The 26,372-nt window shown below is 35.9% G+C and overlaps 1 protein-coding gene across 2 annotated transcripts in view; it reads right to left on the reverse strand.

Annotated features, from left to right (window-relative positions):
• Positions 1-891: 891 nt before the first annotated feature.
• LOC136028978 (frizzled-9-like) overlaps positions 892-26,372 on the reverse strand; it is a 31,154-nt gene continuing 5,673 nt past the window's right edge. Inside the window, exons 1-3 of one of the 2 annotated variants that reach the window (XM_065706987.1) lie at positions 13,757-13,888; positions 11,481-11,615; positions 892-4,783 (exon numbers count right to left, since the gene is read on the reverse strand). In XM_065706987.1, the coding sequence (XP_065563059.1) occupies positions 3,287-4,783; positions 11,481-11,537 (1,554 nt within the window). In that variant the 5' untranslated portion in view covers positions 11,538-11,615; positions 13,757-13,888 and the 3' untranslated portion in view covers positions 892-3,286. Of the gene's footprint in view, positions 4,784-11,480; positions 11,616-13,756; positions 13,889-26,372 lie in introns of those variants that run through there. The other variant, XM_065706979.1, reaches the window with a different exon arrangement.

Genomic DNA, 26,372 nt, shown 5'->3' on the forward strand with positions numbered 1-26,372 from the left:
TATCCAGAGCCATTCGCAAGATATCGCAGATGTGCCCTTTTGACAACCTTACTGTAGATAATGGTTTTTGGTTAGTTCAGCATCCCCCTGCACATGCCTTGAAATTTTCGATTTAATAGCCTCGGCCGTTTCATGTTGCTTACCCGATTTTTTGACAACCTGCATGCACTTAGTAGGCTTTGATTTTGCTCAACACCCCTCTCAACATTTCCTGAAAGTTTCACCTTTATATCCACAGCCTCTTTGGAAACCCAGGATAAAACATGCCCCCTTTTTGTAATTGCAGAACAAGTATTTGAATAATGAACAATTTGAATAACTTACTTGCCTTGCCCCAAGGGTCTTGGGTGTTCATGTCGTCCCCGGAAGTATGCTTATTGGATCTCCTGACTATTTTGAACAAGACGGATATCTCAAAATTTTGATCGGATGTCTTTGGGGAGGAGGCTGCTTAGAAGAGCGCTGGAGTGGGTCCAGTCAAACGAGCCCCCGCCAAAATTTCTAGGACAACTCCTTCCATAAAAAGTGACCTGAGTATTAAAACAATGCATTGAAACCATACCCCGGTTCACTAGCCAATGCTACCTGCCTGTTAGTAGCACACTCCAGTCTGGCAGATACTCTATGTAGCAATTATCATCAATTTAATTTTTATTTATAAAAGCAAAAGCGCAGAATCAGGCTTATTTATTTCATTCATATTACTGAATTTACTACACATTACTGAATATTCTATACATTACTATTTCATACACATTTTTTAGAATTTCAAATGTGCTTTCGACTAGAATAAAACAATTCCAGATTTTCCCTGTTTATTTTTTTCCGAATTTAAATACTTTACGCTCCCAACCTTTCGTTTGACTTCCTAACAATAAAATAAACAAGGACTTTGTTCTTATTTGTTTATTTACATGGTTCATATGTACATCTGGATATTGTACAACAAATCAAAATTTAAATCTCTTATCTCGAAGCGGCGACATAAAAAAGAATTCAATGCATTCACAGGATAGATTGTTACCATTAAAATGAGATTCGACGGCAGATTTAACGACCATTAAGCTTCCAAACAGACTATACAACATTCGAAACATTTGTATGGATTCAAATTAATCATCACAAGACACAAGGAGCATTTTATGCTTCTTTAACTTTTTTAAACGATCAAAATGAGTGATTTTATAAGTTTAAGTCATTAGAATCCTTAACCAAATTTAGAAATCACATAAAGAAAAAGTCAATGAAACATTTAGTTATGAATAAAGCGCTGCACGAAAATGTTGCATCCTGTGAACAAACACAGCCAATTTTTATTGGCATTATTCACAGAGATCCGAGAATTTGGTTCTGGCAAAACACTAAGTTGCGAGCCATACATGTATTTTTAAAAACTGAATCTCTTTTGCGAGCGGGGCAACATGAAAAAAAAAGAGGCAAACTATACTGAAGTACATAAGAAATACACAGAAGACATAAGAAGTACATGAAGTACATAAGACTTTCGGGTTCCTAGAAGGCACATATCTGACAACTTCCTCCTTTCCCATGAGCACGTGTCTGGTACTATTGGTAACCATCTAGTTTTTAATTTATATTTTTATTTCGGTACACCTCCATCAGACAAAAATCTTCCCGATTTTTCAAGGAAAAAAAAATATTTCTGGTTTTGCTTGAAATCCAAGAAAAAAAAAGTGAAGTACAAAAAAGGCTAAATAAGGCCACTTAATTACTTACTAAGGTCACAAACCAAACTTTCATATTTAGACGTCATAAAAATGTTTTTGCAATAATTTCTTCGGTGAATTAACAAAATAAAATATTAAAATCAGAAATGATTTAAAATCCTTCACAGAAACACCAACCATGTTCCCAATCTTCCTACCACTCGCCTGAACCAACAACCGCTGGTTTCCAGTCTCAGTCAAACACGGGGACATGACATGCTTGAAAGCAAGGAGAAACACTAAGATTTAGTAAGTGACCTTATTTAGCAATATTTTACTTCACTTTTTTTCTTGAATTTCAACCAAAATCATTTTCTTTCTTTTTTTTTGTGTGGAAAGGTCGGGAACGTTGTTTTTCAGATGGGATAAGGTCGTATCCATGGGAAGGTATAAAGACTTTGACCCCCCTCAAAAATTTCTTCCGGTTTGTAAAAATGGAAAAATGCATAATAAAATAATCTTTGATGTGTTTTTGAAAGATTTTTTATGCCTCCATCCCCAAAAAAGTCTACCCTCCCAACAAAAATTCTGGAAACGACCTAGGATAGGGGTGTACCTAAATAAAAGTAACAGCTTTTTAACTAAAGGTTACCAATAGCATCAGACAAGTGCACATGAGAAAGAAGGGTGGGTAGGTGGGTAGGTAGCTCAGACCCATTCCTTTCAAAAATCCAAACCTTTAAAGTTTTTCTGAGTTTCACGATTTTTTTTTTCGAATTTGTTTCCTTCCCAAAAGAAATTCTAAGTACTTGCCTAAATAGTATCTAAAGAAACAGCGTTAGTATTTCAATCTATTTGGAGCATTAGACTATATATAAAAAAGCGAATTCTAAAATGGAGCTTATTTTTCAATTTAAGTTTCACTTATCTAACAAATATACCAAGAATTATTTTACTTTAGCCCTCATAAACTACAGATTTCTTCTTAGAGTCTTTAGTATAAAGAATCGAAGGGAAAAAAGAAGGTAAAAAAAGAGCAAATATTTTGAAATTAAATTCGGTTTCTTTATATTAAAAAGTAGTTTTTGGGTAAGAGTTCTCGCTTTCCAACAGATGGGATGTCGGAATTCAGACAGAGCATTAGTTTTGTGAACAAAGAAATTAAAGTTTATAATAATATCAGAAAATTACTTATTACTCAACACTATTGGATGGTGCATGTAATTTAGTATGACAGTTTAATTTAATACCAGAACCGGTAATAGAGCTTATTTGAGCTGTCTGAGGCATTAGTTGCTGGTGTTTTGTGCTGATACAATATGTTTAAAATTAAAGTGTTTATATTGAAATGAGCTCAAATTCATTCAAGCCGTAACAAGTCCTTTGCATAGAGGGTTGATACTATCAGAAAAAAGTACAGTTTCTTAAGCTTAGCAACTTTTTTAAGCTTTCTGGTAACAAATATTATAATTATGATGTCACCACAGTGAGCTAAACAGTTTAAGTGATCAAACTGGATAGCTTAAACTTTTATTAAACAACTGTTAAAACTTTATTTACCTCTTAGAACTCCGAACCACAAAAAATAATAAGACTTAAGTTATGGAGTATTAAGAGTATCATACATGTGTAACGAGAGTCTCCATTTGAGAAATGTGTTCTGGTTTCGAATGTCTACTGCGAGGTATTGACGGCATTCTTGACCTGGAAAACCTTCTATCATCTATATTTTTTAATCGAGTATCGACAGTTTGTAATGGTACTGTAGATACTGCTATTCTTTTTTCAGTGGGGGATACACAGCAAAATATTGACTTTAAGAACCTTTTCCATGTAATCCAAGTTTTTCTGGATAATACCCAAAGACTAGATGTTGCACCAACAACTAACGACATAAATATTTTCATAGAAAACATTTCAATACTAGGAATGCTATTTTCAAGATCGCACTCTGACTTAAATTTCTTGAGATGATTCAGCTGCGCTTTATGGCATAGAATCGCTTTTGTTTTAGCTTCTGTGGCCCATACTGAGCGATTATTATATTCATATAGATAGCAGCCAATGATAGCAACTGCTGGAATTAAGTAAGCAATAGAAAAAGCACCTATTTTCATCATTAGACTATCAAATTTATCGAAATTCCTCCCTTCAAATTGCATTGTCTGACGGATTCGGACCATAGCACCAATACCTAAAATCATGAACAAAATTCCTATTATTAGATATACTGATAAGGGCATAATGACAAAAGCAAGGAATGATATTCCATCTGTGTTGTCAACATAACAGAGTCCTGTTAGCTCATCTCCGTCAATTTTTCGCAACGTCAGTACTATTAATGTTTGAACTGCTGGAATTCCCCAGCTTATTAGATGAAACCATGAGGAAGACTTACTTAATGCCTCACTAGACCATTTTTTTGCTGCACTTAAGTACCAAGTCATTGTCATCATCACCCACCAAAGGCACGCGGCAACTCCAAAGTAATATTGAAGGAGAAATAAAATGACACATATGCCATTGTCCATGCCGTCAAATATAAAGACTGACTCGTCGCTTCCACTGTGAGAGCATGTCACTGCTTCGGATCCCAAAAAATATCTTATAATGTAAGCAGTGGAAACAATGCTATAACAAAGCGCCTGAAGAACAACAGGCCGCTCTGGGTATTTGAAACGCTGAATTTCAAGGCAACATGTTAATAGAGTAAAAAACGTGGAAACAAAACAAATTGTTGCCCAAATCGTCATCCAATTTGAAATTAAAACTTTATCACCACTGCTAAAATAAATATCAGCACCACATTTTGGTGCACAGGCACTTTTGGAATTATTTCCACCAACTTTAATAAACTTCAAATTGTCTATGCTCATTTCGCCAATGTAGGTAAACTTTGGAGGACAAGAAGGGATGAAAGTTCGTTCTCCAAGGTAATCATTCACTTGATTTTTGTACAAAAGACGGCCAGTATCGTGTACAGTTTTTTCGTCTGTAGTATTCGGAAACTGTATACACAGTCCATTCTTCTCAGGAGATGGGAACTTCGAACAATTTAACGGACTGGGCCATTGAAAGTTGAACTTCATTAAGACCGGACTACAAGAATCTCGCACCTAGAAAGAAACATAAGATTACCAGAAAATATATGCAAATAAAAAACACTTCAGAAATGGAGCCACATTTCGTGCAAAATAATGAAACTTCAGTATAAATTTCTGCTATCATTACCAACTAACTAAAAACATCGAAGCAGAGTAGCGAAAAAGAAGGAAAAGAAAAAAAGGAACAAAACAAGATGTAGAATTTTTACCACATTGAAAAGAGAACACCCTTGACCGCTCTTAAACCTAAGTTTTGAGATTCAATATAGACATGACAGATTAGCAAAAACGAAAAGGAAAAAAGATAAAGATGCAACACCAGTGAAAATCTGAAGAAAAGTTTGAATTTGCCTAATATTCTTTCTAAAATGCCAGAGACTTCCTCAAAATGTTGAAATGACCCAAACATATTCTCTGGAATATGCTTAAATGAGTTACTGTAACCTTGTGGTATTCCCGGGGAAATATCTTGAACGCATCTTCACCTTGAAAACATTCATAAAACCATCATATCGTTAGAAGCGAACAGAAGGACCTAAGTTACAAAACGAAGCACGAATTTCAATTAACGTACACCGTTTGGGGAAGTCACGTTCCTCAACTGGTTTCAATGAACGATGGATGATACTTTACAAAACAGCCCTTTCAACAATCCTAACGATTTTGGGCCATAGCATAAACCTTACCCTGTCGTCATGATCTAAATTCAGAGACCCCAGACTTTGAAATTTGAAGCAAGTGACATATAATGTAGAACAAAAAGACATACTTGCTACCTGTACTACGTTAGTAAGATAATCTAAGCAAATTCTTTAAACGATTATCAATTAGCTTTTTATTCTTTTGGAATTCCGGTCCGTGTGGATTTACATTAACTATTGAGGTTTCAAAGGATGAAAGGAAATCCGATATGCTACAAATTTACTATTTTTCTGTTAATCAACGAATTCATCTTATTTAACAGTGAAGAAAAGCGACACAGCCAATTATAGAACTAATCAAAACTTAAAAAACTGAACTTCAAAATTGATACATACATCGAATAAATTAGTTTTATGGTGACTTAAAATATTTAGGACCCACTTGATTCTCAATTTACTCCAAATTTTAAGAACCATGAAAAATTTGCTTTGCTTAGAATAAGGAAGCTAAACCAGTCAGAGGCAAACTTTCCTCCTTTTGAACGGCCCTTGTCCCCTCCAGACCCATATATCATTGGATAACCATTTAAATTAGATCAGTCACAGGATGAAAAAAAAGATCCTCCAGAAGCGATCTTTGTGAAAATGAGAATCATGTACCGATTTCCAATCACTATGGTTAAAAGGTTAAAATAAAGTCTCCTTGGTCTCTGAATTCTCTAGCTCATCATCCCATTTTTATTTCAGTCCCACGACATTAGTTTTTAGATATCAAACAGGGGTGCCAGCAGTGTCTTGTTAAGAACAAGGTCTGTCACGTAGTTGAAGAGTTTGGGTGCAGCCTTGCCAAACAACATTTCTAATTTTGAATCATGAGGAGGGATTGCCGTCTACAATTAGAGCGCATTGGGTGTTTTTGTAGAGCTTCTTGAACAGATCAAAAAATTTTGTTAGAACACAATTAGGGAGTAGGATCAGTCGCAGTGTTGAAGGCAGATCAAAGATCAAAGAAGGCAATGTATACCTTTCTTTTATATTCTATAGTTTTCTCTACTAACCTTCACACTGTATGTATTTGTTCGGTAGTACAGTACTATTACCTCCCTAACTCTTACGACACTCATAGGGGTGTAATTTTCATTAAGTGATTCTTAATAGTTCCTCAAATTCTCTGTAAGTCCTATGAAGCCCCATAGGGGTTTATGTTTTCACTGAGTAAGTCTTGGTAATCCTTCGAAGTCTCAATAACTCCTACAACACCCACAGTGGGTGTGCTTTCCGTCAAATTAGTCTTAATAGCCCCTCAAAGTCATAACAGTTTTGTGCGCAAACATAAGGAGTGTATTTTCATCAAAATTGGTCTTAGTAGATCTTCAAAGCCATAAGCACTACAAGTGGGTCCTATAGTAATTTAAAATCCATAATCCAGAAGGTGTGGGAGGCCATAGGAAAATGCCATCCACAACCAACCATCGTATGGATTACGGGAAAGCTATAGGACAATAACATTTCCCATTTGGCCCTTTCTGGATTACAGGGACATCACAGGGCAAAGAATTTTAAGTTGCAGTGGGACCTCGTCGTACTGCTAATTTCAAGACACAGCTTCAAGAAATACCTCAGGCAGGGCCCCCCGTCGAACCTATAGAGGGATGGGGCAGCCGTAGTCAATATTGTGACTAAAGAGGAATAGATGGTAGTAGTATGGGTTGACAGTAGTAGTTATTGAGGCATTCACCTGACAAAAACAAATGCTGTCAAAGTACATCTGCTGGGTACTTAGTAAAGAGACAGGATCGTTGTAGTCGGGACAATGAAATAGTTTTTTTTTGTCTTATGGTTTCAAGTTTAGGCAAAGAGGTCTCATTGAGCGGCACATTACAAGACCAAAGACTGGCTTATAGTTTAGTAATGCAATCAGGATGAGTTCTATGATCATATTCATTTATTGAATTTAACAATTTTTTTCACTGGGAATTTTTTTCAAAACATGTTTTTGGACTTTTCATTATCATGGGCTGGGGTTCGCTTGTTTTAGATTGCAGCTACTGATGCAACTATGATGAAGTTATTTCCATTGAATTTGATGTCCCAGCATTCATCGTAATATCAGTTTGATTGTTTTAAGTTTCTGACACGGAGGACTCATCTTTCGGAATACTACAGGACCAACAACTGGCTGACAGCTCAGCGACAATATCAAGATAAGTTCTATGGTCGTATTCACTACCCGAACTTGGCTTTTTTCTGACTAAGAATTTTTCAGAATAAGTCTTTCATATTTGATGTCTTAGTATTCACTTTATCTCAATTTGACTGCTTTCAGCTTCTGACAAGATTCATTTTGCGGGATATTATAGGACTAAAGCCTGACCTATAGTTCAGTAATCCAACTAGAATAGGTTATATGGCCGTATTCATTTGATCAAATTTGAATATTTTTCTCAATAGGCATTTTTTTTCAAAATGGGGGTTTCAACTCTTTGTTACCGTGGGACTACGGTTCGCTTTTTACTAGAAATTTCCCTAAACAAGGACTTTGTTCTATTTTACTTGGTTCCATTGGATTTGATGTGCCCTCATTCATTATCCTCTCAGTTTGATTGGTTTCAGCTTTTTGTGAGGAGGTCTTTTTCGGCACATTACAGGACCAGAAACTCTTTTTTCAGGACCAAGGCTCTTTTTTTGCAATGACAGTTCAAGTGACACGAAACATAGCTAATTTTTGTTTCTTTTTCCAGAAAATAGAACGCATTTTTTAAAATGACATTCACGTAAGGTTTTTTCCTTTTTCAGGACAATGGAATGTTTTTTTTCTTAACAATATTCACATATGTTTTTTTGTAGTAACAGTTTATGTACTACGAAACATTAAGAACTAACCCTTTGAAGAAAATGATGAATCTGTTTTTATCTTTCTTTTTCCTTGTTAATGAGTTAGTGAGTTAGGTTGTTTTGTAAACGACATTCACGTAAGATTTTTCTTTTCAGGATAACGGAATGGTTTGTTTTTTCCAGTTAAGACATTCACATAAGGCTTTCCTTGCAATGATAGTTCACGTAAAACAAAATATGAGATATTTTTTTTCTTTTTCAACACAACGGAACAGGTTTGTTTTGTAATCGACATCCAAGTAAATTTTTTTCTGTTTCAGGATAATAGAATGTTTTTTCCCTTAAAGTTTCAGCTTCTGGCAAGGAGGGTTCATTTTGCGGAACATTACAGGACCAGAGACAGACTCCAAGTTGAGTAATACAAACAGGATAAGTTCTATGATCGCATTCATTAATCAATTTTGTCTATTTTTTCTCATTAGGAAGTTTCTTTTTCTAAACGGTTTTTCAAACCATGGGCTGCGGGTTCACTTTTTTTAGATTGCAGCTACTGCTGCAACTATGATAAATTTAATTCCATTTAATTTGATCAAAAATTGAACTTCCTGCTCTAGACTCTAAAGTCCTTTCTGGAGAACTACTTGGTGAGCAGAGATACTAAACTGAAAATAGCTTCAATTGGGAAAAGTGTCATGCAAGCTACCTGACCTAGGGTCACTAAACCTTCTCTTCGAAGACATCTCGCTACGGACGCCTCTGCAAACATCGAAATACAGGGTTGCGAGGTAAGTTCTGTGGCTCACGATAATAATTACATCGTAAGAACGATCAATGGATGCAAAACAATCAAAGCAATGGTATTTTTCGTTATGCCAAGTCTTCAGTCGTCAAAACCACTACATCGACGAAGAACAGTGAGCGCGAAAGAGAGACTGAAATCGGGAGAAGCAGATATTCTTTACAAAAAAAAAAATCAAGAAGCAGGCCTTCCGTCCTATATCAGGAACTACCGAGAATTTATGCACCGAACTCTTAGCGCAAATTGAGTCTTTAGGAAAGATGCCAAGACTGTTTCGCTTCCTCGTCACTAGTTAGTTGACAAGGAACACTACATGTTACTTTTCCTTCAATTTATCATCGGTTTACTGTAGAAAGGCTCTGATGGGCTTTAAGGCAATGAGGGGTCTTGGCCCAAATTATCTGAACTGGATTTACACTGCCCTTTATTTGATGAATGCCCAGTGTGAGATTTATGGCGCCGTACCGGTTTTTATTTTTCATTTGATCTACCGCTTTACAGAAAACACTGAATAATTGCGATGGAGGCTAAATCAATAGGTACTCATTTGAAACACTTAGTCTTACTCTTGGGACAGTCTCACGGCAGGATTAGCTTCTTAGTTACCGTTGGACGTCTGATGCAAGATTCAAGTTTGCAGGAAATTTTGAAGCTGTTATGCAAGAAATGTCGTTCATCAATTTCTCATCGGAATAGCGTATTCTCGTACTATCGAAGCTCACATTCTTGTTGACTGGGTCCTGAATCCTTACTAGCAGCACAAAATGTAATGTTGGCTTACAGTAGATTATTATTAGGTCAATTTTTGGAACGTTTCAAACTGGCTTTATGTTTTACACTTTATATTTGGCAGTGTCTTAGATGGATTTATTCAAGTTAAGGAGCTTTCGGGTTAAATGAGGGATATTTGTCAGTGATCTTCGACTGTACACTTTTACACAAGGAAATGGTATAGGGAACAATACCACTCTTAAAACAGGACAAATAGGATTCTCTTAAAGGAAAAATTTGAAAAAAGGCGATATTATTTTGGAATATAAGGATATTTTGGATAAGGGGTGATCACATTTTCTTAAAACATCAAAAACCAAGAGTGGTAGTTAATGTAAACCAAATTTTTATCAGAAAGAGACAGTCAATCTGTCAAAAGGAAAAAAATGTAGATTCTGCGAAAATTAAAAGAGATTATGAACGAACTAAGCTGAACATGGAGAGTTCAGAGGGGATGGGGGCAAAATGGGATGCTCTCATGGTATATGCCTTCCTGATAGCCATGTGTAAATACTATCTGTTTCTTGTTTCTAAGAGTTTGAGCTGTGTTCCCTCATAATAAACAAAATAGACATCTTGCCAAGTAGCAACCTAACTAATTTTAATGTCCAGAAAATGTTATTCAGGTAGTCTCGTTCTAGATTTGATTTTGTACTTATTTTCCCACGGTACTTCTCTCAGAATTTTAAAATATAAGAAATGACTTAAAATGTTTATGTTACTAATTTTACATATGCCAATTATAGAGCTCCATCAAAAAGAACAAGATAACAAAACACAAAACTTTTTAATATTCCACTTCTAATTATTCATACCGTAGCGACTGACAACATGTAGGCTTTTTTGTAGCCTAAAGAAAACCGTACACAAGGCAAATGCACAAGAGCAAAATAATCTTGATAATTTCTGGGGTGGGTGTACCCTTTCATATTTTGACCAATCTGGAATCCATCACGACACGAGATAACCAACTGACTTTACTAAATGAAATGGTCATCACAAACCCATCTCAAAACCATGATAAAAGTGTCTGGGGTAGCAGATGAGTCACCACAGTATAAGCATAGGCTACACCTTTACTGTCTTTGAGCCTTAGCTATTTAAATTGTTCGTAAGAAAAGACATTCTAAATACTTTATAAAAAAAAACTCTTAAAAAACCACATTTTAAAAATGGACTACAAAGGGAAATATACAATTTTCGGTTCTAAGGAATGATTTTGATGTATTTAAGATTTCCTTAATATTTTGAATGTTGTAAAGTCTTTTACTCAAACTTGCAAAAATTTTCCAAATGTTTAAACATGGTACGCGTTTTCAGTCAACTACCTACTGGTATCTAACTATTTAACATACAAGAATAGTTTTATGAATGCTGTAGATGACAAATTTGCAGTTCTTTATTTAAGTAAAATACTCACCCTGTTTAAACTGTTTGAAAAATTTTATAAGTTTGAGTAAAAGCACGTTAAGTAAAACTTGGTAAAAGATTATGAGACAAATTATGAAAAGAACTTTTACTTAATAAATAATTAGGGCCAAAGACCCAACACTTCACCTAATATAAATTTCCGCCACCGTGCCTCACTGGTCAGAACCTCGAAGGGTAAAATAAAAGCCAGATACACCTTGAAAAGCTGATTCTTATCGGTCAGCTAACTTACCTCTTCGCAAATGCTCTGGCAAGATGGTATTGGCAGGTCGACCTGTTCGGTACACATTGGGGCGAACACAGAACATAAAAAGAATCGCAAGTGCTTGCTACATCCATATTCAACCAATGGAGCATATTGTGTGATCTAAAAAAAAATACTGGGTATATGAATTGGCATAGAAATCCCTTACCTTATTATCAACTTTGGATTTTTTTTTTTAGGCATAGCTAAAAATTAAGTAGTTACTAGAGATGGGATGATTGATTGGTGGCGGAAAAAAAAACAAAGTTCTGAACTGGATTAGACCGTTAAATATTTTAAAACTAATTTAAGAGAAATTTTCCAGAAAAGCTTTCGTTGAAAAGGAAAAAGCTTAATTAAAAATGGAACATGTAGAAGTAAAGTCATACAGCAATTAAAACTTAAAACACATAAAAACTGAACTGAATGAATAAGTGCGAACAAAAGCGGAAAGAAAACAAAGTGCTTAGTTACTACTATGATACTATTGATGTTATTATACTATAAAACTCATATTAGTAAATAAAATACTACTATAAGTTTATAAACGAAACATAAGTTGAACAGAAAATGAAATAGCTAATCAAGCCAAAAACGTCATGCACAAGATTAGGGCTACCATCCCTTCAAACCCTTAATGGCTAGTGTCGTCTGAATTTCAGCGAAAATCAAACATATTTTAAATAGTTTTCTTTTAATTATAACATCCAAAAATTAAAACTACCCAAACTTCTAGGAATCCTTTTTTTATATACATTTTCAATAATCAGTCGAATTTATATCTAGTCTAGTAGGATCCAAAAGTCGAGGAGAAATTTCCAAAGAAATGATAGACCAATGACCTCAACAATCTAGACTCTAAAGTTTCAAGCTAGGGGAATCTCGATTTTTTAAAATAAAACCTTCAACTGCCTCAACCAGAAACATCCATGGGTCTAAAATTGGCTGGAGGAAGTTTAACTATTTCCAGTGATGTATTCACTAAATTTCAAACGGGTTCGGTAGCACCATGTTTGAATATGGAAATTAAAAATGCAAGAGGAATGAACTCTAATGTGCAATTTTATTAACTTATATGTGATATCAGTATAATAGCAGTATTAATGCAATAGTAATATAAACACACAATATTGATATATGTAATACGATTCCATCCTCATTTTCTTCCTTTTTAAATACCACGCACAGTAGAAAGCGCTGATATTCACAAAATTAGAAGGCAAGCGACAGTGAAAAAACAAAATTTGTAAAAAAGGAAAGTGAAGAGAAAAAAACTGTGCGATCAGAAGACACGCTAAAGCGAGTATCAGAACAAGTAAAAAATGAAAGCGAGAGAAAAAAAAATTTACGTTAGAAAAACAATGTCGTTGCATATGATATCAATATTAATGCAATGGCAATAACAATATGCAATATTATATACGTATTACGTTTTAATCCACATTTTCTTCCTTTTTAAATACCACACACGGTAGAAAGCGCTGAAATTCACTCAAAAATCGGTAGACAAGTACCTACAACCGAAAAGACTTTCTCTAGAAAAAGTTAGATGAATCTACCTCAATATCCAGTTTTATAGCTTGAATATGCAATATATTTTCATTAAAATTTTCTCCACTTCTTAAATACTACACATCGTTGAAAGCGTTGAGATATATTTTATTTTTTAATGCATTAACTTATCTCTGAGCAAGGCATCGGGACCTATTAAAAAATGTTGCGAATTATACAACTTTTACAAAATAAATTTATAATTAAATAGTATGTTTGAAACAAATATTTTAGCTCATTTTTATATCCAAAATATATAGAAATACATTATTACTCTCAAGGGTCTTAAAAGGGCTTAAAATTGAAATTGAAAGAAAAGCTATTTGCAAGAAAACGATTAAGCCACGCACTCCTATTTCAGGGAGCCCATGAGAGATAGATTCGAAAATTCAAACGGCAAATATTAATAAATGTGATTATGATGAAAAAGAAATGGGAAATCTTGGAAAATATTTGAATATTTTTGAAAAATCTCACATATTCAAGGTAATAAAATTACACTAAAATCCAGTGAATGCAAGCTTAAACAGCTAATAACAATGTAAAATATTCATCCATAATGCGCTCAAATATTCATAAAAAAAGACTCCTGCGTAATTTTCAAACCAAATCAAACAACTTTTTTGGCAAAATTAATTCCAATTTTATGTTATATACAATATTTAAAGGTGGATTAGAAACATTAGAGGACTACTTTTACTAACTTAACTTACCAATAAGAATCAATATAACTAGCAAGCGTTTTCTATGCTTGATATGGTAATACAAAATATTCACAAGTATTCATTGAGAAAACAACCAGTTAACCTGACAACGTCAATACATGCTCCTCGGAATTAGTAACTCTTCTATTTGAATTTTGATAAAACTCGGAACTATTGCCTAATGTTTGGCAAATACAAAACAATCTAATCTCTAAGATAATTGAGTTAAATAAAATAATTGACATGTTCGGTAAGTTAACCAAGTTTCATTAGATTAAGTTTAAATTATGGTAATTAAAAAAAATATTTTGATGAGATAACCACTCTTTGGCAACTTTGATGGGATAACCATCAATAGAATAGATCTCACGCATAATTTTGATTTGGTTTAGTTTTAATTCACCTAGGTTGCGGTAAATTAGGCTTAAATTAGGCGAATTAAGGCTAGGTTTGTGTGCCAATATAAACGCAACATTTGAGTCGTTTTTGTATTTTGACAATGATTGGATTCCTTCTTCCACATATTGTCAATTTTTTTTAAATTATAAGAATATTCATTCATCATATATGCTACCTTCAAAAACGAGCAATAATTGTATATGTATGTGTTGTTTATGCATGTATTTCAACTCGAAAACGGCTCCATGTTTTTTCGGGAAAATGGTATCTTGGGAAATTAGCCAAGACACGGGCGATTAGAAAATATACGAAAACAACAATAAAAGCGTGTCAAAATGAAAATGAAGAGCAAAGACACACGCGGTTAGAAGACATGCGACACCGAGTACGTGAGCAAGTCAAAAATGAAAATGAAGAGCAGATATTCGTGATTAGAAGCAAAGCGGCGGCATGTCAAAAATGAAAACGAAGAGCAAAGACACACGCTGGTGCAAAGACACCGAGCATGTGAGCAAGTCATAAATGAAAAGCAAATACACAAGCGGTTAGAAGAACAGCGACGGCGTGTCAAAAATGAAAATAAAGAGCAAAAGACACGCGGTTTGAAGACTTGTGACACCGAGCATATGAGCAAGTCAAAAATGAAAAACAAAGAAACACGCGGTTAGAAGACATGCGCCACCGAACATGTGAGCGATTCAACGAAAATCAACCTGGACAGCGAGAATCAAAACATGTCAAAATTCAAAATGATAGTGATAATGATTGGGTTTGGGATTTTGACATGGATAAGGTCATCAATGCCTACCATACCTTTTATCTAAAAACACAAAGGTTCGGCAATATGTATTTCATGATGACGAAAGACAAGCCGAGGTAAACGAGCCGAACAAATTGAAAATGATAGCGATGATGGTTTTGAATTTTGACATGGATAAGGTCATCAATGCCTACCATACCTTTGAAGATCCAAAATCTGGACTAGATAAACCGTTGGAAGAAAAAGAAGTATAGACATAATGACATCAAGAAACGACTCAAATTGTCTGCGTTTAGAAGATGAGCGACAGTAAGAATCCATATATCGCCGGGGCCCGGTGACGAAGCTGATTAACATCGAAGTGCGAGTGATTTACCGAAAGCGTTAGACACCATTAATCACATGCAATTTTTGACGCTCTACTGCACAGTAGCGTAAGTGCAAGTATCGTCAAAACTACAAAGTTTTGGTAAGGAAATTTCGTAGCTGTTACGCCTAAAGGTCGTAACTGACATTTTTGGCGAAACTGAGTTAATCTGTACTTTAGACTCCTAGGATATTGTGCTACAAGTTTGTGACCACAGGGAGACGCAATGTCCACCTGTTGCCAAAATGGCCAACCCCATCCTGGACTTATCTGCAAAACGCTGTTACACCTAAAGGTCGTAACTGAGTTTCATCGGTTATTTGTCAGTTACGCAATTACGAAATCTGGAAGTTGGGAAATACAAAATCATAATTCGGAAGATTACGGGGCTAAACCTGACCAGACTACGTATCTGGATTTAAGAGGCTTCCACATTTTCCAGTATTTGAAAGGTTGATCTAAGAAAAAATGCATTATGCCTGAAACCTTCCCCCAAAGAGGACTTACATCTTGCATAATTCAGTCAGGCAAACTTCTAATTCAATTTTAAACTTTGAAAGTAGTGAAAGTGAGTTAGATACATAATTAAATTCTTAATCATAATTAAGTTCTGTGAAATTCCCACTTCCTAGATGACTACATTAATACTATAAATTCTGAACATTTGCAGGAACTGACAGATTAAAATAGGTCAGTTCCTGTCACATGCTTGGATGTTTGTTTCCTTGTTTTAGTGAATATAAGCGAACGTTTTAGATTATTTTATTCAGTTCTGAAAGAACTGAATAAAATAGATATATAGAATAAAGAAAATCAGTTTTTATTCATCTTCTTTCCAGCATTACCTTGTTAAAAGAACTTTAAATGAAACAGAACTCTCTTTCACTGCACTTTCAGAGGAAGAGCTTCGGAGGCTCATAGAAGATGACAATGACGAAGATTTGTCATCTGATTCAGATGGTGATCCCAAAGATAAGGATTGGGTGCCAGACAAGGATGGCTCAAGCTTGGATAGTGACGGGGAAACTCCCAATCAGAAAAGTTTTATTGAAATAGACATTAGCGCTCCTGATCCAACTTTTCCAGAAGCGACTGCCACAGAACTGGATGTTGTTGATGATCAGGCATCAGTTGAAAGAAGGAACACAGAACAACATCCCAAAAGAAAGAAAGAGACCTATATTGACAGGAAAAAGAAACGTGCTGCCGGACAAGAATACACAGCACAGAAAACACAAAAGTTGTTCCAGCAAAATAACTAAAGGAATTTAGTTGCAAATGCAAACTCGAGTGCAAAACTACTGATCAAGATAATCGAAAAGCTATATTCGAAAGCTTCTGGCTGCTAGGCAAGGAGTTAGGCTCCACGGAGTCACAGAGACAGTTCGTTTCGAAGTATGTGACGAAGAAGCCAGTTGGTCGGAGAACGACAAGTGCAAGCAGTTCACGGCGGCAAAACTCACTCTGTTACACGTTAGAATTGAATAGTACTTGTAAAAAAGTGTGCATGAAGTTTTTCTTTGCCTCTGGGACTTGGTGAAAAGTTTGTTGCTGGATGTGTCAAGAGCAAAACCAATACTGGAACCGCTGGCAGAGATAGAAGAAACGTGTCGAGTCCAAAGAACCTAGTCTCTAAGAGACTAACGGATGATCAGTTACTTTACACCAGAGATCACATTGGCAGTTTTCCTGCAGTAGAGTCGCACTATGTCGGGCAAATTCTACGAGACTCTATCTAAGCTCTGAACTTAACCAGTCCAAAATGTATAAATTATACACTGAAACCTGCTTGAGCAGCCGACGAGTACCTGTGTGTAAAAGTATCTACAGAAAAATTTTCAAATCCTTGAACTTATCTTTCCACACTCCCAGAAAGGATCAATGCCATACATGCACCCTATACTACTTAATTACTGAAGGAGAAAAAGAGAATGAGGCTGAGTCATTTCAGCAGTACCAGTCAAGAGCAAAGCGTGCTCGCGAAGTTAAAAATGCGATAAAAGATGGTATTCTGCACAGTGAGGAAGGACTGGAGAGCGCTATGTTGCTGAATATGGACTTACAAAGAGTCCTTGAAACTCCCAAAGCGGAGACCGGTCCTATCTTTTACAAAAGAAAACTAGCAGTTTATAACATGACGATTTTTAACTTGGTAACCAAAGAGGCTCACTGCAACCTTTGGGACCAGACAAAAGGGCAAAGAGGCGCCAATGAAGTCGCTACGCTGATGTATAACATTCTGAAAGAGAATACGATCTACAGGAAATTATATTTTGTTACTGATGGCTGCTGTGGGCAGTTCAAAAACCAGTTTGTAGCCTCCATGTTTTTATATGCTGCTCGGACACTGCATCACGTCCAAGAAATAAATCATATATTTCTTGAAAGTAGCCATTCTCAGCAGGAAGGGGACAGCATGCACTCATGCATCGAAAGAGCAGCCAAACACTTATAGTGTTTTCTATAGAAAACTGGAGAACCGTCTGCCTAATAGCCAGAACCAACCCTGAGTCATATAAGGTGCACGTGATCGATGATTACAGTTTTTGGCTGGACTTCAAGCAAACTGCTGACATTATTTTGAGAAACAGAAAATGGACCTAAGGGGCCGGTGGGGAAAGTCTGCAAGTGAAATGGAATTCGATAAAATGGCTCAACTACTCGATTGAGCTGCCAACCGAGATCCATTTCAGGTACGACTACGACTCTGACTTTTCAGTCATAAAAGTGAACGAAATGCGACGTAGAATGACACCCAACAAAAACTCCTTGGAGCTCGTCAGTTCATACAAGGGACCGATTCCTCTTCCTCCAGCGAAATACAAAGATCTGATGGACTTATGCCATACTCTTGTAATCCCCAGGACTTTCCACGAGTACTACACTGCTCTCCCTTCATCGGAATCAACCAAGGACGCCTTGGATGAGTCAGACGTCGAAGAAGAGGATCCAGAAGATCTTTAAGTGTGTATCCGTTCTAATTTGAGTTCCTTGTATTCTTTTAGCTGAATAACAAAAGGAAAAACTTGAATCCTGTTGCACTTTATATGTTTGTATTAAAACTCTTATCTGACACCAGGCTAAAATTTCTGTTACAAGTTGATGTCGTATCTGCCTTGTAGGCCAATCGGTTTAACTTAGCAAAAACCTCTGTTAACCAGCAGAAAGCCCATATTTTACATACTCAGAGTTTGACTGAACATTACATTTCCCTGCTGATTCTCCTTTTCGAACAGCTTAGCAAACAGTTTTTGTCGAATATCTCATAAGTGTAAAAATGTCAGTTACGACCTTTAGGCGTAACAGCGACGATTTGACAGTATCTGCCAAATGGAGAGGCTGAGTTTCAGAACTAATTAAAGTCAAAATAAGTGTGAGGCAAGGAGGCGCTCGTAATCCTGCCATTTTCAAACAAGCAATTTATAAAATTCTGAACCACATCTCTTCATCTCTTCCGCTTCACGGTGACGTTGTATCTTACTTAGCTTACCTTAATGATCTTCTTCTTTTCAGCAGATTGAACACAAACTTACAAGGCAACCTGAATAGACTGCAGAGTGGATTTTGGTCTATCAGACTTTCTATAACACCGGAAAGTGCGAGTTTCTAATTTTCAACATGGCTAAAAGCGACAGTGTTACCCTTGGAAACAATTAACTTCCTGCTGTGTCAAACCTGAAATACCTCGTTTTAATGATTTCAGAAACACTTCAAAAAACCGGCAAACCATTGAGAAGCAAACCACTGCCCCCATTAGACCTGCTCACGAAACTGTTGTTCCAAATCTGGGGCGATACTCCAGGATAGCACTTTCTTAAATTTATCGTTTAGTGTGTCAAACTCACGTTATTTACCTCGTTGGTGCGTCTAATCTACTGACCGAGAGTAACACCGATAAAATCAAGAAGGAAGAACGTATTCGAGCGGAGGGTTGAATACATCCTTCCCCTGAAATGTGTATCTGGCTCGTAATAGACGTAACCAAAATGAACATAAACAAATTTTTTTATTCGTTTTTAAACTTTTTTTGTACCCCCAAAAAATGTTTTTGAAAACCTCATCTCTCCCTCTAAAAAAAATCATATTTACACATACGACTACTTGACAGGCCTGCATACATTGATTCTCATTTTCGCTTGTCTTCTAACCTCAGACAATGTGAACTTCGTTGCTTTCCGTAATAAAAATAATAAAATAACAGTTCATTTAAAAAGCTAGCACCAAAAAAGACACATAACCCCTAATTATTGTCGCTGAAACTTGAAAAAAAGCATAAAAAATAGCAGTTTGAAAAATGGTCTTGACTTCTGCGTTGCTTTCTGTAAACGACGTTGAAAACACCTTTCAACAATTGCTGGGTAACAGTCTAAGAATGGAAAGGGTTAAGAAACTGGACAATGCGTTTTAAGAACGGTGCTATATAAGGCATTTTCTTAAATAAATACAAAATCAACTGAAGCCATAAAATAAACACCAGTTGAGGCAATGTCATACGGGACTAAGACTTGTTATTCTATCAATCCTATACAAGAAGAATAAAGCATGGTTTTCTAGCTGAGATAGCCGAGTGGTTAATTGCCATGTTCAGTCTCCGCTTTCTCCAAGTTTGTGGGGATTTGTTGGAAAGAAAACTGATTGCCTTAAATCCCTGAAATCAGAGTTTCAAAATAAAAGATTTGCACAAAATTCCATCCAAGTTTTTTTGGCTCATCATTGCACCCATTGGTTAAACTTTCACAAACACTGGCGCCATTTTGTAGTTAATATTTGATAACAATTTACGCAAAGAAAAATTGCCCCTTAGTTTTTGAAAAATATTTGTTTTGCCCCTCCCCCCTAATTTTTATGAATCGATACCGCTGTGATTGCTATTTTTAGACCTACTTATTATGTATATATTTTTAGACCTATTATTAATGGACCGATTTTTTTAAGAATAAAGGTCCCAGCTTTGTGATTTACCTTAGAAAGCGATATTAGAAAGAAAAAGAGATGGCATCTATGCAGTAGGGCAATAAGAGACACAAGACTGAATCAAACAAAGGAGCAAAATTCTTAAAAAATACCAAAGAAAATGTTAGAGCTTCCAAAGAATTTAAAGATTCCTCGATATCCACATTTAATCAAATGCCTGAAAGAAAGATTGTCATCGTGGTGAGAACACTTAAAAACCAGATACTCCGACCGCTAAGTCTACTGAGAGAATCCTTAGAAAAACGAATTTCCGATATTTTAGAGACGAACATGAAAAACTCGAAAGGAAATCAGAAAGTTCGTCTTGGCAACATTTGAGGTCAGACAATTAACTTGGAATCAGAGATTTACTCTATCAAAGAAAACAATCAATTTGATGTTGGTCTCAGGTTCCTTTGACAGCACTGTCAAGGGTGTTGTCGTCAGGAGTATCCTCATTAACTAATGGAGATTTTTTATTTCCTGTTTTTAATTTCGCTCTATACTTTTTCATGGAAAACACATTGGTACTTATTGGTTTTGAAAACACACCCAAGAAATGAAATTATGTTAATCCTATTGAAATATAACAAAACATGACGATAAAATAACATTTTAGAACCACAATTATGGAAATCTAACCTAATCCAGCCCAGCCTAACGTAACCTAACCCCCACCCCTAATATGCAATTATATAGCCCAAATTAAGTAAGTCCAATGTATTCTGTCCACGTACAATGCATTCTATCATCCATCAATTGTTTTTCTAGCTATGAAACTGGTTTTCTAAGATGCAACCTAAGCGTAATTCTTGAATGTGTTTCCAATAACCAACAAGTACCAACACTTTCTTCAAAAAAATTTCTGTAGTTTTTTTTTCTTCTTAAAGCGGGTTGATTATCGGGATATATAGGTTAGTATCAATTCAACAATTTCAAGTTTAAGGACGTAGTTTCTTTAATATATTGCCAGTATTAATTTGTAGAAAAAGGTATTTTTAGAAGAAGCCCGACGAGAGTACTAATTTTGTACTTAGAAAGGCTTCTGTAAGACAGGACATACTCAATATTTCTCTATTATTCTATAGGTTAATGTAAATGCAAAGATAAAAAACATTCAATTTCAAAAAGCTGAATGACACGTTTTCGGCAGAATTAAAGATTGATAATTGCTTACCAAAGGCAGTGCTCTAGCGTTGCCTTAATTACGAGCCATGCACCTCTATTTTTTTTTTTTTTTTTTTCTACTTGAGATTAAATGCGATGGAAGGGTCACAGAAACTTGAGAATGGCACCATTTTCATTCGAAATTGATAGTTCTAGAGCCCTTTCGAAGGGATAAGACTGATCAGAAGGCAACCAGGTTTTCTTTTTTTTTAATACCCATTCCCCTAATCCCCGAAGATATTCGATCCAAATTTTGACATAGCCATTTTGCCTGAACATATGAAAGCTTGAATGAATAGGCCTCTTGGGATGGCAAGATCAGCACAAATCCTAAATTGTCGTAATACTAAAATGGACGTAAATTAAGCTTTTTTTTAAACTGCCTTGAAACTTATATTCTTATCTCCTTGAGTTTAGGAGATATGAATATAAGTGCACGACCTAAATGCTATCTGAATGCACGAGAAAAATTGAAAACTAAGTTTGCTTCTAACGAAAAAGAATCAAAAGTATTTTATTATTCGTGGACGGGTTTTTAAAGATTGGAGGCTCGAAAAAGGCCCCATAAAGCTTTTAGTACTTGTTAATTACACGGAACACAGCTCAAGAATTCACTCTGTAACTTCTGACAAAACTGGCCTCTCTGGAATTAGTTTCGATTTGCTTATTTTGAGTGAGGAAAACTACGATGTAGGCATAATTTAACAAAACATTTAACATATATGGGTGGTCAGGGGTTAGTTATTTAACAAAATAATTTCTCCACGGCCCGCTTTCCATAATTCTTTGTCGTAATTTTGTTTTTAAAGTATTATATTTTTATCATATTTGGGTATATTCGTATGGATTAACCTAACTTGACTTCTTGGGTGTCTAATGTAAAATTAACCCATATCAAACTTTCTAATTAGCTTGCAGCTTTCAAGATTGTTTTCCTGGGTTAAGGGGACCAACATCTTATTGGCAGGAAGATGGGTATTACGGGGCCAGAAAATGGAACAAAGCAACATGTTGTCTCCATGAGTTGTAAACTTGCAGAATAAGCTTTTGACCAAGGGAAACTATTTTCGGATACGGTTTTCCCAAAAATGCAGCCCAAAAAGTACCAATAGCTTTTTTACTGACTGTTTTTTTCCCCGGGACTCTTTTCTTGGACTTTGGTCGGCACTCCATATGTCCAAGGGTATTAGCCACCTCCTATGTTTTTGGCAGCCTTTTTAGCTTTCGTCCATCCCAAATCGGCAGCGTATTCCAGAAGAGTTCGTGCCTCATGGTCATAAGCCTGGATAGACGGTGACTCAAATTAGCAGTACTATTTGTGCCTAATACTTTGAGGGCCACCACGAGCAGGCCGTCGCCAATATTCCACATCCTTACTATATATACTACTAAGGACTCTATGCAGGGAGCCTTTGCTATCCCCTCCCCTCGTTATGCAAAGATTGTCCTCGTTTTTTAGTGACTGGTATTTTTGTCTTCTAATTTGAATTTGCCACTCCCCCCTCGATATATAGGTCTCCAAAATAAATTATTTCTTTCGCTCAATATTTGGCATTTTTTCTACAGGAAAAAGGGCGTTGGTCAGAAGATAATCCATCCAGGTCGGTGTGGTAAAAGAAGGGTATTTCCATACAAAAACGTAGGTTTGATTCAGTTCATTTCAACCTTTTCTTGACATCGATTTCCTGCAAGAGGTCAGTGGACAATGCTAAGCAACAGGAATTCCTTCTGTAGACGCCTAAGGTTAGTGCCTTTCGCGCTTCTAATTTCAATACCTTTACGATTTTGTTAAAGATTACTTTATTTATCTATATAATTTGCCTATTTTGGCTATGCATGCAATTACAAGACTCAATAATGTGAATCTTCAAATGAAACCACTTTCAATTTTAAGGTACCGCATGTAATTTGATGTTCGGAACGTCTGTTAAAGCGTAACGACATTTTGATTACAATTTATTAGCACCAAACCATTTAAGGAATGGTCTATACTTAATGAGATTCTTCTATAGCCAGGAAGCGACATTGAAAATAAAATGTTGGCTTTTGTCTGACACAACAGGGTACTGAAGGATTTTACTCGTTTGAAATGAAGTGCCAAAGGATGTAATACATACTCCTCTTTGTAGACCGATCCGTGCGGGCTTCAATTAAATAAGCACCAAAATTGGTTTTTATCAAAGATTTTCAAAAAGATAGTGAGAGCGGAGCTTATGCTGCTACATAATATGTAATTATCATAACAAAGAAACGTAGCATGATTGAATTTAATTCACTGTTTTGAAAAAGTTGAAAACATACCAACAAAGAAATTGTCCGGAATATCACATTAAAGGGTTAAAAACAAGTTGTCTAATCCCTGATAAGTAGTATGTTAAACAATTATTCCTTTGCAATATTATTGGACGGGCCCAATGAGGGATGCTCACGGTCCTCAAGCAACTAAGCCCACAATTATAGAGATCCATATCAATTGCGTATCTTAAGCAAATTTGGGTGATCTTAATCGTGTAGAGGCTTTCTTGGTAGCATACAGATACCGAAATTAAAACAAACCGAAAGAAAAAGGAAGAATAAACAAAATAAAACCCGAATTTTAGAAATGAAATCAAAACCAAAAAGGGTATAAACAATGAAGTCAAACTTGCAAGGAATACAAATCCCCACACGAGTGTATTGCTACTCTTTCCCTTATACCCCTCCCCCAATAATTATAGCATCGTTTGCATTTTACTGGAAACTTATTAGATTGTCGAATTGAAAATTTCGTTCAGCCGATGGAACTTTACTTAACCTCCTACTTGTTACTGCAACAGGACCAAGTCTTTTCCATCTGACCTGACATCTGAATTTTCCATACATTTCAAAGGAATAAAAAAAAAACAGGGACAGAAATGAGACTGTTTTTAAATAGTAAACAAAACTTTCACAAATGTTTTAATGTCGAAAAACCCCTGGAAGCTTAATTACCATTTTGATTTTCCTTTTTCAACCTCGTTTTCATTAGAGCGTAAACATAGAAAACACGTAGACATGAACAATAGGTTTTATATAAGCTATTAAACATCTCTCTACAATGTTCTGGTAGCCCACTAGTCCCATCCCGAGAAAAAGCACCAAAGTGTCATTTTTAGACCCATGTGAAACTTTCAGATTGTGACATTTATAAGACCACGTACACATGAGCAATTTGAATCAGCTATTATTAGACCTCTCTCTATGATGTTCTGGTAACCTACTGGCCCGGGTAGAAAAAAAAGAAAGAAAAAAAGGAGACACATCAGGGCTGTCCCGACACAAAAAAAGTGGTTTTCCATGTTGTTAAAGGTGGAGGATTTAAATTCTCTTACTCAAGGTTTTCGACCGTGCTGATTCGAATGGTACACTTTTCATTTCGACAATGAACCATTTTCGAGGGGATTCAGGCTTTTTTTCAAAATACCATAAATTTGTTTTCGCAATAATCTTTTACTTTTAGGATTAACCGAAATAATAGTTAATATTTCTGAATCATTTTTCCCATTAGGCGGTTTTGTTCCAAAACGCGTTTCAAACTGTTGATTACTATGGGTTGTGGTTCGCTCTTTACTAGGCTGCAGCTAATGATGCAACCATGAACATTGTAAGTATAAAAATAACAATGTTAAAAATGAACGCAATTTTTGCCAGAAAAAAAAATGCATCTTCATATACAAGATAAAAGACGTATCTTTTGACAAAACAGAATACCAAGTTGCTTTTGTGAGGTATGATGCCATATTTGAGAGATTCCGAAGCATGACTCCCTTTGGTTTGTTCTTTACTAGATTGCAACAAAAACAAGAGCTAAGAGCTCATATGGCACTTATGACGAGGCGAGAAGAGCTAAGAGCCAAGAGATCATATGGTATGAGCTCTAACAAAATTCTATGAATCAATAGATTGATTTAAAAAGGAAAATAAGAAGCTTAATGCCGGTCAGGATTTAAAATAAGAGCTCTGAGTCACGATGTCCTTCTAAATATCAAAATTCATTAAGATCCGATCACCCACTCGTAAGCTATAAATACCTAATTTTTCCTCTCCCTTTAGCCCCCCAGATGGTCGAATCTGGGAAAACGACTTTATCAAGTCAAATTGTGCAGCTCCCTGACACGCCTATCAATTTTCATCGTCCTAGCACGTCCAGAAGCACCAAACTCGCCAAATCACTGAACCCCTCCCCCCAACTCCCCCAAAGAGAGCGAATCCAGTACGATTCTATCAATCACGTATCAAGGACATTTGTTTATTCTATCCACCAAGCTTCATCCCGATTCCTACACTCCAAGTGCGATTCCTACACTCCAACTCCCCCCAATGTGAAACGATCTGGTCGGGATTTGAAATAAGAGATCTGAGACATGAATTCTTTCTAAAAATCAAATTTCATTAAGATCCGATCATACATTCGTAAGACAAAAATACCCCAATTTTCACGTTTTCCAAGAATTCTGGTTTCCCCTCCAACTCCCCCCAACATCACAGGATCTGGTCGGAATTTAGATAAGAACTTTAAAGCACAAGATCCTTCTAAATATCAAATTTCATTGAGATCTGATCACCCTTTCGTAAGTTACAAATACCTCAATTTTCAAGATTACCCCCCTCCAATACCACCAAAGAGAACAGATACGGTCCGGTTATGTCAGTCACGTATCTTAGACAAGTTTTTATTCTTCCCTTCCAGTTTCATCCTGATCTCACCGCTGTAAGTAATTTCTAAGATTTCCGGTCCCCCCAACTGCCTCCCCCCAATTACGCTTGATCCGGTCGAGATTTAAAATAAGAGATCTGAGTTACGAGGTCCTTCTAAATATGTAGTTTCATGAAGATCAGATCACCCCTTCGTAAGTTAAAAATACGTCATTTTTCTAATTTTTCAGAATTACGCCCCCCCCCCCGATAGGTCAGATCCGTTCCAATTATGTAAATCACGTATGTAAGAAATCTGCTTATTT

Source organism: Artemia franciscana, chromosome 1, assembly GCF_032884065.1.
Source record: "Artemia franciscana chromosome 1, ASM3288406v1, whole genome shotgun sequence".
NCBI classification, from domain to species: domain Eukaryota; kingdom Metazoa; phylum Arthropoda; class Branchiopoda; order Anostraca; family Artemiidae; genus Artemia; species Artemia franciscana.